Here is a 17,331-nt window from a genome sequence, read left to right as displayed (position 1 = left end):
TAGGACATGCATCCCGCTCATTCTGAGTAATCGAAGCATTGATTGAAAGGGGGTTGTTCAAAATAATAGCAGTGAGGAGTTCAATTGGTGAAGTCATTCATTCTGCAGAAGAACGGGTGGCAGTTTTGGCCCTTATTTAAGGTAGGAGGGTGGCAAATGTTGCACAGGTTGGTCATAGTGCATTTCCTTCTGAAATACTGGGTAAAATGGGTTGTTCCAGGCATTGTTCTGATGAACAGAGTACTTTGATTAAAAAGTTGATTTTAGAGGGAAAAAACATACAGAGAAGTGCAGCAAATGATAGGCTGCTCAGCTAAAATGATCTCAAATGCCTTAAAGTGACAACCAAAACCTGAAAGATGCAGAAGGAAGCGTGGAACTACTGTTTGAATGGATCAAAGAATAGCCAGAATGGCAAAGGTTCAGCCAGTGATCACCTCCAGAAAGATCAAGGAACACCTGAAGTTCCCAGTAAGTACAAAAGATGATTAAGTGAAGCCAATTTACCAGCAAGAACTCCTTGCAAAGTCCCGTTGTTAAGAAAAAGACACGTCCTGAATGGGTTCAAATTTCCCAAAGAACACATTGACTGGTCCAAAGAGAAATGGCTCAACATTTTGTGGACTGGTGAAAGCAAAATTGTTCTTTTTGGGTCTAGTGGCCGTAGACAGTATGTCAGACGACCCCCGAGCACTGAATTCGAGCCAAAGTTCACTGTGAAGACAGTAAAGCATGGTGGTACAAAACTATGATATGAGGATGTTTTTCATACCATGGTGTTACGCATATTTATCGCATACGAGGGATCATGGATCAGTTTAAATATATCAGAATACTTGAGGAGATCATGTTGCCCTATGTCGAAGAAGAAATGCCCTTAAAATGGGTGTTTTAACATGACAATGACCCAAAACATCTTGGTTACAGACAAACAAGATTGAGGTAATAGAGTGGCCAGCCCAATCCCCTGACTTCAATCCCATAGAGAAGTTGTGGGCTGAAATCTGAAACGTGGTTTTTTTTTAGGCAAAACCCAAAATTGCAGAAGAACTGTGGAATGTAGTGTAATCATCCTGGACTGGAGTACCTGTTCAGAGGTGCCAGAAGTTGATCGACTTCATGCAACACAGATCTCGGAAACAATTGTTATGCCACTAAATATTAGTTCAGTAATTTAAAGTAAAGTGAAACCTCAAACATTTTCAGTTTATAGATACATTTTTTGAGTTTTTAAAGAAAAATGCTGGCACTGCTATTTTTTTGAACAGCCTAATATTCATTTTTCTTAACTTTCTGTAAAGGATGAACACAAACTGGCTAAATGTTGTTAATGTTTTGATTTAGAATTGAAAGTGTAGTATTTTTAGTGCATTTGCATTTATGGAAATAAAAGTTATTATAATGATTTTGTGCTTTATTCACTTTTTTAAAATCACTGCTATTTTTTTGAACACTACTGTAATACACCAGACTACATGAAATATAATTTGAAACATTTTGTCCTTCTTTAGGTGAAACAAATATAAATATGAACTACAGGTATTTCTGTTTTTCACCACCATGAGTAATTAAATAGAACATTAACTTGACTAAATGGATTAATATATTAATATTTAAACCACCTCTGTGCTCTTCACCAGCGCAGTCTAAGATTCTAAAATACCCCCTGTGTGTGACACCCCTGGTTAAGTATCGTGTTTTGTTTGATTTTCAAAGTTACATTATCTAAAAGGAAAAAAGATAAGTCCTTTTTTTTGCAAATCTTAGAGCACGTTTGATGTATTTGGTGAATTAAATGTGGTGTCATTTTAAACATTAACATGTTAAATTCAGTAAATAAACCATAAATAAGCATCAAATGTTTAGAAGTTCATGTGTTGTGCACAAACATTAGAAATACAACCCCAAATCAGAGAAAGTTGGGACAGCATGGAAAATGCAAATAATGAAAGTGTTTCTTACATTTACTTTGACTTTTATTTGATTGCAGACAGGATGAACCTGAGATATTTCATGTTTTGTCTGGTCAACTTCATTTCATTTATTAATCAACATCCATTCCTGCATTTCAGGCCTGCAACACTTTCCAAAAAAAGTTGGGACAGTAAAGCATTTACCACTTTGTAATGTTGCCCTTCCTTTTCACCGAGGAGACCAAGTGACTTAGTGTTTAGCTTATATTTTGTTCCATTCTTCCTGCAAACACGTCTTAAGATGTGCAACAGTACGGGGTTGACGCATTTTTTGTTTCAAAATTCACCACACATTTTCTATTGGGGACAGGTCAGGACTGCAGGCAGTCCAGTCCAGTACCCGTACCCTCTTCTTCCGCAGACATACCTTTGTAATGTGTGCAGCATGTGGTTTTGCATTGTCTTGTTGAAAAATGCATGGACGTCCCTGGAAAAGATGACATCATAAAGGCACCTTTTGGAATCGCATCATTATTTAGTTTTTTCACCTCATTACTAGCCCTAAATTGCCCCCGTTTGGAATGTGTTGCAGGCCTGAAATGCAGGAATGGATGTTTATTAATAAATGAAACGAAGTTGAGCAGACAAAACATGAAATATCTTGGGTTCAAACGGTCTGCAATCAAATAGAAGTCAAAGTAAGGAACACTGCATTTTTATTTTATTTGCATTTTCCATACTGTTCCAACTTTTTCTGATTTGGGGTTGTAGTTTATAGCATTCTTAACTGCTGATATGCTGTACTTATAAGTAAGCTGCCTAATGCTTTGAAAAAACCACATTACAACCAGAGAAACCCATCTGTTGAAATGTGGTATGTAAAAAGTTACATTTTATATATTAAGTGTATAATAATATTGTCACACCCCAACTCTGGTCACAGTTCTTCAGTTCAATTCTTGTCTACTCTACAAGTATTAATGACAATACAGTAGACCCTTGAGTTACGAACCGTTTACCATACAAACATTTTGGGTTACGAACGATCTTTTTTAATTTAACGTACGAACAAATTTCGGATTACGAAATGAAATTTGCGAAACACGTGACGTCATGAATAAGTTGACTCGACCGTCTCTCTCCCTCTGTATATACAGTGAGCAAACATTCGGACAGCAGACAGTGTTTTTCCGAAGTTTTCTTTATATTTTGTAAAATTATACATATTAAAATGGCCTCAAAGAAGGTGCAGAGAAAGTGTAGTGTTGAGAAAATGAAAAAATCCATTACTGTTTGTTGTTGTGTAATTACTCCTGCCAGTAGCTGTCACTGTGTATCAGATAGAGGGGACAGTGAGTGAGAGAGAAGAAGGAACTCTGCTCAGTAAAGTATTATTTCGATTGAAATAAAGAAGATCATAGAGAAATATGAGAGTTATTGTTGTTTCTGGTAGATACATTTGATAAAAAAAAAGAAGGAAATGTATTATGGTGTATGTGTTTTTTTATGTACATTACTACTATGTATTGTTTATTATTGTTTATTACAGTAATGTCTATTCTAGAATTTAAGATTAGGGGGAAAATATACTTGTATTTATAACAAAAAAGACCATTTAAGACATTAGAGAGGTTAGGTAAGGGGGTGGTTTGGGAGGTCTAGCACGGATTAATTCTATTTACATTATTTCTTATGGGGAAAAATAGGTTTAACCAACGAACATTTTGACAAAAGAACAGCCCTTCGGAACCAATTAAATTCGTCAAGGGTCTACTGTACTTATGTAATTATTAACCATATTCCTTACCAAAATATTTAATTAAAACTAGAGATGCATGAGTACCGATACTGGTATTGGGTATTTGCCCGATACCGTGCTCATTAACTCGTACTCGTACTCACAAACGAGGCTCCGATACTAAGCATCCGATACCGTTTCTATTGCTACGTTACGCCTAGTTCACACTACACGATTTTTGCCCTGATTTTGGCTCGGCGGCTGGTCGGCGCTAGATTTGCCGGCTCGGGAGCAGCTCGCCGATCAAAACTCGGCTCTCGATCGCTAAGTGTGAGCGCGCGTATGCCAAAGAAATAATTGAGAAAGCTTCTGACAAGCTAAAATAACGTGCACATCATACATACGATGCAATTTTGCTGATTGAAACTATTATTTAAAAAAAATAATACAGTCCGACCCCATCTGAGCCGATTCCATCAGCACATTATATAAGTTCGTACTTTCGCACTTTTTTATAAGTTCGTACGTTCGCACTTTGGTAAATCATAAGCGGTTCTTGCTTTTTGATGTAGATGAGAGCAGAAAACATTACTTCACAGAGTCAAGCATAGACAAAAGTTAATCAATTACTAAGTTGGTTAGTTCAGGATAATCTGCTCTGACTGAGAGAAAACGTTTAGCTCCACAGACAGAACGAGTCTGAGTCGGCTCCCGCTCTGTGGTAATAAGCAGTATAATTAAGCCTGAGCTTTTTAAGGTAAGTGAGTCACACAGAATGTTCTGTAGTAGTTGGTGTTTATTTACAACCGCAACATTCATTATAACAGTAAACACGGAGAGATGACTGAGAAAAGAAACGTACGCTGCGCTTAAAATGAATCGAATCCTGAATCACTTATATCGATACTGTGAACAGAGCATCTCCTCTCTTAAAGACACACACACGTCCTATGACGTCCTATGATAGCTCTATTTTGAAGGTTTTTTTCAGACTGAACTGAATAACATTAAACGTGTGTGAGCGTGGTCAGTTAGACTAATGAAATATGTCTCCCGTAAGTGAAAAATGAATTGCTTTAGTTTTAGAAGTAAAAAAATCTCGTAATGCCACGCCCCCCGGTCAGGCACTGGCGCCCCCCCAGACAAGTACTCCCCCAGGTTGAAAACCCCTGTTCTAACATGTCAGATATCTGATCCAATAGGTATCGGTATCGGCAAGTACAAAAATACATGTACTTGTACTCGGTTGGGAAAAAATGGTATTGATGCATCCCTAATTAAAACAAACTAAATAAATACAGAAATCAGAACAGATTACTTTTAAAGCAAGTTTATTGTGAGGATGCTGCTAAGCTGCACACTGTTATTAACCCTCTCTGAGGTAACAGTAGAAAAATATAAGTAAAAATTCATTACAAGAAATGCAATTATACATTAAAAGTACATCATACATATTTAAAACAACTGTATCAAACCACAACACAAGTCCTAATTTAAAGATACCTAATAAAAATATTATCTTTGAAAACATTTATGTGAGGAAATGCAGGCAGTAAGAAGTTGGTAGATGAATTTTAATAGGCTGCTATGAAGGCTTGCATAGGCCAAAGTTACATCTGAAAGAACAGTCTGTAAAGAACAGTCAGTCTGTCTCTGCACACACGAAGAAGTTCCTCAGATTCTCAGCAATGTTACATAAATGCAATAACAAACTCGGATAACTCGGATATTAACCAACCAAAAGTTGTTTAAATGAATGCTAAACAATTAGGAACGGTTTTAGATGCATGCAAACTCTTGTTCTGTAACTAGTGTCATTAGCCCCATTTGGATCAGAGTAGTTCCTAGATGGTGGGTGCAGCTCTAATTAAGTCTTTACACATCGGTGATAAAACTTTCACAAGATGAGCTTGGACTGGATTAGCCCCTTTTATTCTTTTATCAAAAGTATTTAACTACAACACATGATTTCAATACAGCTTGTTTTGTTTTAAATCAGCTACTTTATTTTAGTATTATTTTACCTTATAACGGGTATTATTGATTTAGATCTAGACAATATTACTGAATTATTTAGGTATTTGGCAGAATATAAGAACTGTTGTTGAACTGACAGTGATACAGCTGCTTATGTGTAGATATAAAGTACAGCTTTAAGCCTGTAGCTTCATAAAATCACCCTTCTGATCTAGTGTACACAGTATGAACATTTATTTATTAGGATTTTAACGTCATGTTTTACACTTTGGTTACATTCATGACAGAAACAGTAGTCACTCATTACACAAGGTTCATCAGTTCACAAGTTTAATATCAAACAGTCATAAACAATTTAGTATTTCCAATTAACCCCACTTGCATGTCTTTGGACTGTTGGAGAAAACCCACACAGACACGGGGAGGACATGCAAACTCCACACAGAAAGGACCCGGACTGCCCCACCTAGGGATCAAACCCAGGACCTTCTTGCTGTGAGGCGACAGTGCTACCCACTGAGCCACCGTGCCGCACCAGTATGAGGATAGATTATATCCCCCAGATTTGAAAAAAAAAAAATCTCTGTGGACTATCAATTAATACTACATCTGAAAATTTTGAAAGTGTTTACAACAGATACAATGGAGTTTGCTAACCTTTTATTATGCAGGGACAACAGTAGAAATGTAGGGCAGCGATAGCTCAGTGGTTAAGGTACTGGACTAGTAATCAAAAAGGTTGCCGGTTCAAGTCCCACCACCGCCAAGTTGCCACTGTTGGGCCCCTGAGCAAGGCCCTTAACCATCAATTGCTCAAAATTGTGTTCAGTCATAATTGTAAGTCGCTTTGGATAAAAGTGTCTGCTAAATGCCGAAAATGTAAATGTATTGGTAATACCCATTTGCTTATGTTAGGCTTTAATTCTTTAGTTACTATAACATGCTAAACATTTCCACACACTGACAAAGTAGTGTACTGGTTTATGTTCCTTCAAATGTGTTTATAATTTCTGTTTTCATCATTGGTAAAGAAAATTTTGCTATTTAACGTTCAAGTAAATGAAACTTGTTTGGTCATTTAACAGCAATTCCCTAGTTAGACAATTGGTTTCCCAGTTTATGAGACAATTTGAATGTAGCATGAGACGGATTGAAAAGAGTAGGCAGTTTGGCTTTTGAACTAGCCAAGATAAACCTGGGTCTACAATAAACATTTAATCCCAATAGGGCTACTGATAAGCAGCTAAACAGAACAAGAGTACAATTAGCAGCACACTGTGTTAAACAAGCTTTTTCCACAGGACAAGTATGTGTTTACCAATTGATGGCTCCAACGCTTAGGAATAAATATGCAGTCAAATACTGATGTAAAACCTGCATTGCTCATGAGTGAAGTGTTACTGATTAAATAAAACCAAGCATCAGTCTTACCATCCTCTACTGCCACACGCAACATGACCGTGTATTAACAGCGCTGTGAAAATGAATTGCCCCTGATTTCCTTGCTTACTGCATATTTGCCACACTGAGTTCAGATGATTAAATTATGGGAAATGAAACATATTTTAACAAAACAATTACAATGAATGCCATACTCCTTTGTGAAAAAGCAATAGCCTTTATCTTTACTTTTAAACAGACTGGTTCAACAATTGACTAATTAAACAAACCTAGGCTTAATTTCAGCCCGTCCTATAGTATATCCCACTAATGCTAAACTTTACTGTGCAAACCAAGCTGTCCCCTTAAACAGTCACAATTTAAAAACAAAAAAATCCAAACTACTGCTCTTTTCTATTTTGAGCTTTAACCAAGGTCACTGGTCCCTTAAATAAATTAAATTATGTTTAATAACATGTGTTTTACTCATTCTCTGTGTAATATATATATTCTTTTTCTATGTATTTATGCATTTTCTCCCATGTTTCTCCCGATTTAGCGTAGTCAATTTGTCTTCTGCTGCTGGGGACCCCTTTCTTTTACGCCTGTGCAGAATGCCTATCTGCTAATCAGGGTCCTTACACAGCATTAGAAGACCCCACCCACATAGTCCAGTCATCCCACCCTAGCAGACACTGTAGCCAATTAGTGTGTGCTGCAGGCACTGCCAATTATGCCCGCTAGATGGCACCCAGCCGACCAGTGGCAATACTGAGTTTCAGCACTGGTGAGTATATCCTGTTGTGCCACCTGGGCACCCTTCTGTGTAATGTTTTTGTTTATTAATCTGAAATGTTTGTGTGACAAATATGGAACAACACAGGCAATGAGAAAGGGGGCATGAATTCTTAACAGCACTTAATACTTTACTTCTAAAGCAGGTATGGAATAACAATCTATTCTCTCTATTTTATGTGACCTTAATCATACAACATAAGACAGCGGTTAATTGTGTTCCAGTAGCTGCCAGTGTAGATGAGCACATTTGTGCACTACTTCTACAAAACTCTACAGTGCCAAATAGATGCCAAAAAGTGTGAAATCAGATAAGAAGAAAAAAAAAAAAAAAGACCGAGCATGACAACGATCAGTGCAGAGTGGATTTTGTAATGTACAGCCTATGATCTCTGACATGTTGAACCAAAATGTGTAATTGTTGAAAAAAATAAAATGGCTTAGTCCCTCTATGGTTTCTGAGATCGAAAGCCTCAGCTAAGGCCACTGAGTTGGAAATGTGTTGTTTACAGTACATGAATTAATCATTCTCAAGGCTGGTGCTAGTGTAAATATTGAACAGTCCTGATTTATTTAACACAATAAAATGGTTAAATAATTTAAATGTGTACCTACCAGTGACATTAATCTTTATAAAAACATCACTCAATTTCTCACATACACACAGTCAGCAACGGGAAACATGATACTATTTAAACTGCTAAAGCCAGGGTTAATCATACATAAAATTAAACACCTATCACTCCTGTTCAGTGATTGCTAGAACACTTAGTCCCGGATTCACTAAAATATATAAATAAACAGTGCTACTTTGTTTAAGTGAACTAATAAATGCATCAGTGCGTGTGTTGCAGATAAGTTACTAGGAACAATTGTGCAAAGACAATAAGTAAATAAGATTTTGCATTTGCTTATGGATTTTGGTAGGCATTGTTAATACAGTTAAGAGAGATGTGATTAGGGCAGTGGTAGCTCAGTGGTTAGGGTACAGAACTCGTGAACAGAAGGTTGCCGGTTCAAGCCCTGCCAAGTTGCTACTGTTAAGTTCCTGAGCAAGGCCCTTAACACCCCCACAATCCCATGTATTTTACACACAGGTATTCTTCAAACTTCCACATTAATTAAAGCCAACATTCTAGAAGAACAATGTGCAATTTTTACATTTCAATTCATCAAAAAAATCATCATCTTTTATATCAACATGCATTTTTGCTGGTGTTTCACCATCTTACACACATACATACACAAACCTCAACACCAAATCAAGGTCATAACATACATGTTAACATTCATAGTCCACAATTCAAAGCTTCAAAATTTACCTTCCTTACATGCAATTTCTATGGACCTTCTGAAAATAAACCATCACTTATCTACAACAATGACGATATTTAGCCAGCAGATGAGTTATTCGATTTTAATGTAGATGATTGTAAAAAAATTTTGGCTTTCAAATCAGTATCACTGGTTTTATAACATAGGTAGTATCAAATGATCACACTGGAGTAGTTTCAAATCAGTTTGTCACACTACACTCCAAACTCTTGTGAACTGGATGTTTTAAAATAATCTCTGTGTAAGAGTAATTAATTTAGCCTATTAGTATTTTTTAGTATATAAAAAACAGTAACTCAAAAACAAACCAATGGCTTGTTCTGGAGAGGGAGGGACCTGCCTTGTGCAGATTAAAAGAAGCAATGAGCTACTACAGACATCTTTGATGTCTTCGATGAAGTGTGTTCTCGGTCAGGGGTAGAGGTCAGAGGCTAAATAAGATCAGGTAATTGTATACGACTTGATTGGAAACAAATGTGAAAAAATGCATTTAAAAATAGTGACTTTGACTTTAGGAGCACTTTAAAGTGAAATTTTATTTGCTTTTGGATAAACTATGGCAATTTTAAAATGTGTGCACTATGTATTTAACCAACCACCCTACTGTAAGAAATGGTAAAACCATGCCCTGTGCCTATTTACAGTATTTAGAACAGAACTAATTGATTAAACATGTACTGACTATAGCCCTACAGGAAAAGATCCACAGGATGTTCAAGACAAATGATAGAATGAATATATGATAGGCATGAATTAGATTCCTATAAAATTCAAGGCATATGCTATTGACGATTCCTTCATTAGTTTGTATATAAGCTCCCCACACAAGGAAGTATTCACATCCACCAGTGGCAGTGTCGTAATGACAAAGGGTTGCACATCTAGATGAATGTAGTATAAAAAAATTGAAGGTCAGATATCCAAACTCTGAGGCGTGTGCAAAATAAAATGGTATTAACTTAAGATAGTGTTGTGTTAAATAGACTAGAAAACGCTAAAAGATGCCCATCAAAGGAAGTCAGTTAAATATGTGTGTGTCACTATGAATGGCTCAGCAGGTTTATAAACACTGGCTGATATGCAAGTTTGACAGAAACCCAGTACGTTTTATAGAAGTAGTTGCTTAGTGCCCTCACTCCACATTTTACACTTAGTGGCTAGTAAATTGTTCCATATAAAACAGGAACTACTGTAGGCAGTTAATAAAGGTCCAGTACATAATCAGTGCAGTCTAAAGCAAAGCTGCTGAGAAGAGACCCTTGTCAAACACCTACACCTGAAATAACATGGATACAATGGGCTAAATGCTTCATTCACTGACTTATAATATAGTCTTAAATTCCTTTTTCAAAATAATACAGGCTTGGCCGCTCAGGTGGCGCAGTGGTAAAATATGCTAGCACACCAGAGCTGGGATTTCTAAAACATCGTATTGAATCTCAGCTCTGCCATCTGGCTGGGCTGGGTGGCCACATGAACAACGTTTGGCTGTTGTTCATCCAGGTAGGGAGTCGGATAGGGACCTCATAACTGGTGCAATTACAACCTCTGCTGGCTGATTGATGGCGTCTACACAGAGTAGAGGAATAATGCCGATCAGGGTGTGGCTCTCCATGCACAAGGCTGATCGGCATATGAAAAGATGCAGTCGGCTACTGCTCACGTGTCGGAGGGGGCGTGTGTCAGTTCGCTCTCCTCAATCGGGGCGGGGGTCAGCACCAGTAGAGAGGAAACATAACGCAATTGGGTAAAAATTGGATGCGCTAAAAATCGTGAGAACAAGGAAGAAAATGCATAATAATAAAAAAATAATAATAGTACAGGGTTGACAAGCCATCCAGATTATGTTCTGGTGTCAGCAGGAGGTATCATTTGGCATTAGGGGTGTTTCATCTACAATAAAAATGTTATTTTTGTAGCAGGGTTATTAACTTCAAATCAACATGCAACTTATAGACAGTGTTTTGCATTTTGTGCTTCATGCCCACACAGAATACAGAACATCAACCTGTTCCAGGATGACAGGCTGGTAGAACCGAATCTGTGTGGGACTGGTCAGACAAATATGATGGAACATCTAAACATTTTAAAAATCCAGTAAAATCTGATGAAATTCTGATGAAATCAGACATAATCAGCAAGTTTTAGGGTAAATGAATGCCTGACTTAGTATTAGGAAGAAAATGACAAACATTTTTGTCTGGGGAGCTTATCAGTCACCAATTCTGTGATAAGTAATTGGGAATCCAGAACAATTCAGAAAAAACTGTATGTGCCACCCACACAAAATAGAAACCTTATAAAATGCATGAATTCTTAAGTAGCTCAAGCTAAAAATGTACAACTTGAAAATGGATCTCTTGAGGTTCTTGCAATCATAAAGGAAAAGAGATGTGATTTTAATCTCGGAATTTGTTTAACAAACTTAAATTTTAACAGTCTTTGTCACCATTATCACCACATTTAAAGTGCAGATTTCTTATACTGGTACTCTGGCCTACTGGGTGACCTGTGATCCCTGTTTACTTCTGTTTCTTCACTACTGTTTCTGTGATTCCCGGCCCCTCTGGATGGCTCCTTTGTGTCCCCTGTATCACCTGATACCGAGCTGAGCCCCTCGGAACCAGCTCCTGATGATCCAAGACCACATGTCAGGTCTGAGTCATTTAGTAAGCGCCCACTGGGCACAAGCACTTCCTCTACTGAGGGTACTCCAGAGGATGCATGAGCCAAATCCAACCTTTGACCCAATACATCCAAATGAAGAGAGTCAGCTGGTCTGGCCGGGCCATGAACTGACACAGGGACACTAGGGAGACGTGATAGAGTTGAGCTGTTTAGCGGCCCTCTGTGCTGAGGGAACAAGTCTGGACCTGTGTAAATGGCCTGAGAGGAATGGCTAGATGTAGAAGTCTCTGTATGACTGGACGTGTCATAAAGGTCAGGATAGTTAGGCGGAGGTTTAGCTTTCTGTTTGGAGACATGTCTTGTGCTGGGCAGCTCAGTGCAAGAGTACCTACCACTGGGGCACGGTCCGGCCGGGTATTGAGGAATAAAAGAAGACATACTGGGAAAAGGATGAGGGATGTTCCGAGCCTTGCTGTGCTCTGACAGAGTCATAGAGGACACTCCGAGGGCGATGTCAGGCATGTAATCATTAATAAGAGGTTCCAGACTCTGAAGAGAGAGAATTAGTTAGCACTGTGAATAATCATGACTTGAATTTATTATACTTATTACAACCAACTCTTGCCAAACAGGAAATAAAAAAAAATCATGGCCTGGAGCTAATTTCAAACATAAAAACCCTACACAGTGGTACCTTGTAACTCGACAACCCCTAAACCTGAAATGTTTGAAACTCGATGTCCATTGTGGACAAATCTGTACCCTTAAACTAGCTGTTCTCCTTAAATTTGACATGTTCAGCCTTAAAAAAAAATTATTAATTTCATTTTAAACTAACAGTGAACAGCCACTTTGTTTAGCGCTCTGCTTGAGCAGTGTGGTAATACGTTTGTTTGTTTGTTTATTGGTTGTTTAACACCATGTTTACACATTGGTCACTCTCATGGCAAGATAGGTACCTAGATTATGTACAGGTTATTAATTCATGTTCTTTGTCTAGTGTCATTTCTGTGTTTAGTTCTAGATGTGTATTATCAGTCTTGTATTTTTCAAAAAATTGATCAGTCTTTGACGTTCTATGTTTTATTTTGTGCACTTTGTTAATAAATGGTCAATGGTTATTTGTGTATAACAGTGGTCACATATGGGTGGGCGCTCTCCCTTCACCAGGTTGGTAATACGTCATTAAAGTGCGCATATGAGACGAATCTGTATTATAGCTGGGGGTTCTGAGAAACTGTGAGAAACTCCTTGTCCGAGTTTAAAACGCTTATCGTAAAAAAAATTTAATAAATAAAAAATATAAAGCTTAATGTGGATTAATGTACTAAAAGGACGACACAGGAAAATTAATTACTGCTCATAAGTTCTCTCCACTAATGAAATCCCTCGCTCACTGTTTTAGTACAATAAGTCTATATAAAAACACTGAAATACAATTCCAATATGCTTGATCTTGGAATACCGTATCCGTTCAGTAAATGCGCATTCACAGTTGGTGCACAAACGGTGAAAAAAGTGCAAAAGCTATTTTGTCACTGCTCATGTGAATGTGCCTTTACTGAACGGAATATGGTATTCCAAAATCAAGCATCTCCACGATTAAGAAGCATAAGGAAACAATAAAGAAGATAAAGTGCATTTTTTTATAGATTTTTTACTTTTCAATTGTATTTCAGTGTTTTTATATTCTACTTGTCTTATTTTCAGTGTATATGTGTCAAAAACAACCCTATTATTTTACATTAGCCTAAAATATATGCAGTTCCACAGGACCATGGAACACATTAACAGGTTTCCCATACACCCTTATGGTAAAAAATACCTTGAAACTCAACGCCTTTAAAACCCGACACCAGTCCCAGAACCAATTATAGTCAAGTTTCAAGGTACCACTGTACGAGAACAACTGTAGCTGTATTTAGACAGGATTAAATATAGAAATAAGAAAAAAAAAAAAAAAATTATCGTACTATCTATGTGGTTCTACTCCTATTCAAATAAGCCACGTCAGATTTTTTTTAAATTTACTTGTATGACATGGAGAAATCCCTCTCTCTACACATGTATATATTTTCTTAGTTAGTGTGTGTTGGGGGCACACACACTAAAACCAACAATTTACCCAGCAAGTTACTAAGGTCTCAACTAGAAATACGACTGAAGGGGATTTTAGTAAATATGGCAGCCTTTATATTTCACATTCTGTAACTACTGCTTAAAGGAAAACAAAACACTGCCCATTACTCACAAAGACATTTAGCCTGTGGCAGGAAATAGCTATTAGATTTCCAGGAAACACTGCAAAGTGTACACAAGAGAAAACATGAACTATTCCAAAAGCAGCAACATTTACTGATCGTAGTATTTTGAGAACAGTCTAAATGAGATCCTAAATTTCAGTGAGCATAAGTAATTAGGGCAGCATTTGATTACTAAATTATTATTTTTGATTACTACATGTATTTGTGGTGATCCACAGGGATATTCTTCTAGTACTCTGGTTTTCACAAGGTACATTAACTATTCTAAACTACCCCTAGGTGTGGGTGATCCCTGAGCTCAACCCTGTTGAACGCTTAGGGTGGCCTGGCCTTAACAACTAGTATCTTATTAAATGGGCCCAAAGTCCCAGACACTCTTCGCGGTGTAGTGAAAACCTTCCATAAAGAGTGGAGGCTGTTAAAACCACAAAAAGGGGCCATATTTTTGGAATCCCTAACAAACACTATTTAGTAGTTCTGATTATCTATAAGGCACTTACCGCAGATGTCTCAGTGTTAACGGTTCTCCCCATGCTCTGAGCCAGGCTGTAGTCAGAACCTTGGTACACCTGGGTGCTGGGTTGAGGCATGGACAAGTCTCTTGGCTGGAGCGTGTGGTTACAAGGGTAAGAAAAGGAGCGTGAGGGCGGTGGTAGTGCCATTACGGTGCTCCAGCCTCCTCTGTACTGGGCGTGAGCAGGCATGGCATGATACGGAGGAGGTGGAGGAGGAAGAGGGGGGTTTAGACCCCCGAGCGTGTCCGCTTCTGTGAACATAGAGTCCATAGCAGGGGAGCTGTTCACTCTGCATCGACCAGCTGCTCTCAGACTAAGAGGACTCTCATCCCCAAAACGCTCCTCTGGGAAGAACTTGTGTGGGTTCTGCAGCACAGGACATTCACACAGAGGTGAGGTTATAGGAAATCTATGGACATTGACAGTATTGTAACAAAAACAGCATTGTAACAAAAAGAAACAAAGGTGTTATTCATGATATGTAACGCATCTGTGCAACTCTTCTAACCTGCAGCAGCTCTGTGGCTCCATCAGACAGGCCAAATTCTCGGAGAACACGAAGCTGAAGCTCGTAGCTTACCGTGGCTCCTTCTCCACAATTCAGTGCATAAGCTCTCTGAACCTGATCTGTGTGCCGGAGCTCCTGCAGCCTACCAATCATCTGTTTAACTACTTCCAACCTGGGCACTAAAACACACACACACACACACACACACACACAACATGCTGCATTAGGGATGCACAACCACAATTTCTGTAGTCTTTAATTGCAACGCAGAAAAATGAGTAACAATCATTTAACCACTTTTTAATGTTTAATATACTTTATTTCACTTCAAATGTACACATGCAATGTCTTTCAACTTTGTGCCATAATGAATATGAACAGAAAATATGTTTAAAAGCACATGAACATATGCTTCATGGGTGAAGAAAATACATATACATACAGCCAAAAGCTTTTTTTTTCCAAAACCTGGGTAACAACTCTTAAGTGGGTCATGAGCCAAAAAAATGGGTTGCAGAGAAAAATAATAATTAAATAAACTTAATTAAATTAATAATTATATAAACACCCCATTGTGGAGGCTTTATGTTACATATTCTATAGACAGAGTAAGATGCATTGTGTTGCCTGGGCCACGTAAAAATCATGGACCAATGTGGGTCCCCTAAAAAAACCCTGGTCAAACAGCCAAAACAATTGCTAAGAGGTTTAATAAATCAATTATATAAAGCAAATGATATGCTTCAAACTTTGCAGCAACAGTTTAGGGAATACATTTTCCTGTTCCAGCATTACTGTGCTCCTGTGCTATAAAACAGCCCAACTGAACAGCTTTGGAATGAACCAGAACATCAGTTCCTATCCATACAAATCCTCTTTTGACTGAATGGACGCAAATTTACAGACATACTTCAGTCATCTTGTTGGTATAGCTAAAAAGATCACAATTGTATAACCAAAAAAGATCACTATTGTATAACCATTTGTTTGACCAATGGTGTCTCTTCAATGTCTCAGAAATCATCTTATAGTCATTTCACCTTTGGTGCAATGAAATGATCTACTCTTTCAGCTTGCCCATTGTAGGCACATTTGACAGAGTCTTGGCCAACCAGCAACCTGGTATACCCACATATGCTGAATTCACCAAGTGTATTACCAGTAACTACCATCAGTCCAATATACATTTACTTCACATTTATACTATTTAGCAGATGCTAAAGCAACTTACAATTGTGACCGAATACAACCAGAGCACTTGAAGGTTAGAGGCCTTGCTCAGGGGCCAAAGAGTGGCAATTTGGGCTTGAACCAGCAACCTTGTGATGACTAGTCCAGCATCTTACCTGCCGAGCCACTGCCCTTACATTTAATATATCTCTGAGTGGGACATACACAATTCATATGAAATAGTTATTGCCATGTTACATTTTGGGAGAAGGGGGTGGTTTTAATGTTTTGGCTAATAAGTGTATATACATTTAAATTCTATTCATTCAAAATTCATTCAACATACAAAGTATGAAAAAATTTACATGGTCTAAATACATGGGGTCCTTATGTCTACATCAAGAATCCTTTTTTAAATGTCTTTATTCACCTGGTATATCATTGGCAACAACCGAAGGGGCTGTGGTCTGGTTGCCAGTGATTTGCTGATGGTTTATGACATGACAGCACTGCGGCACAGCGTTGTTGACCATGTACAGGGTATCAGGCACGTTAGACATGCGCACCATTCTCAGGCGTACCAAATCTGTTTGCTCCACCATCATCTCATCAAGGACAGACTACACACACAAAACAAAACAAGAATTAGTGCATATTCAGGATGCATTAACATAGTACCAAGACTTCTGACATTTCTACATTTAGATTGTGTAAGAAAATGCATAGATGTGTGTTACTGGTTTCTTGTAAAAAGCTTAAAAGTGGATGTTTAAGATTTGGGCTTTCCACTATATTCAATATGAGACATAAAAGCTTATCATGCTGTTGAAGTTGGTAAGACTTATCTAAAATATAAACGCCAGTACATGCAAAATCCTCACAGAAAAGAACCGGACCACCCCACCAGGGGACCAAACCCAAGACCTTCTTGCTGTGAGGCGACAGTGCTACCCACTGAGCTACTGTGCCGCCCACATGGATAAAAAAAAAAAAAAAAAAAATTGAATTTAGCATATGCTCCTGGACATCACTGTACTTTTTCTTACATTTATTTTAAGACTTGGTGTGAATAACATGTTGAACATGTTTATTTTTGTAGTGAAGATAT

The 17,331-nt window shown here is 37.9% G+C and overlaps 1 protein-coding gene across 1 annotated transcript in view; it reads right to left on the bottom strand.

The window, feature by feature from the left end:
* Positions 1-11,601: 11,601 nt before the first annotated feature.
* LOC134325485 (BTB/POZ domain-containing protein 7-like) overlaps positions 11,602-17,331 on the bottom strand; it is a 41,341-nt gene continuing 35,611 nt past the window's right edge. Inside the window, exons 7-10 of the mRNA XM_063007701.1 lie at positions 16,654-16,843; positions 15,054-15,232; positions 14,531-14,911; positions 11,602-12,315 (exon numbers count right to left, since the gene is read on the bottom strand). Coding sequence (XP_062863771.1) covers positions 11,602-12,315; positions 14,531-14,911; positions 15,054-15,232; positions 16,654-16,843 — 1,464 coding nt within the window. The remainder of the gene's footprint in view (positions 12,316-14,530; positions 14,912-15,053; positions 15,233-16,653; positions 16,844-17,331) is intronic.

Source organism: Trichomycterus rosablanca, chromosome 13, assembly GCF_030014385.1.
Source record: "Trichomycterus rosablanca isolate fTriRos1 chromosome 13, fTriRos1.hap1, whole genome shotgun sequence".
Classification (NCBI taxonomy): Eukaryota; Metazoa; Chordata; class Actinopteri; order Siluriformes; family Trichomycteridae; genus Trichomycterus; species Trichomycterus rosablanca.
This window is presented reverse-complemented; position numbering and strand designations above follow the sequence as displayed.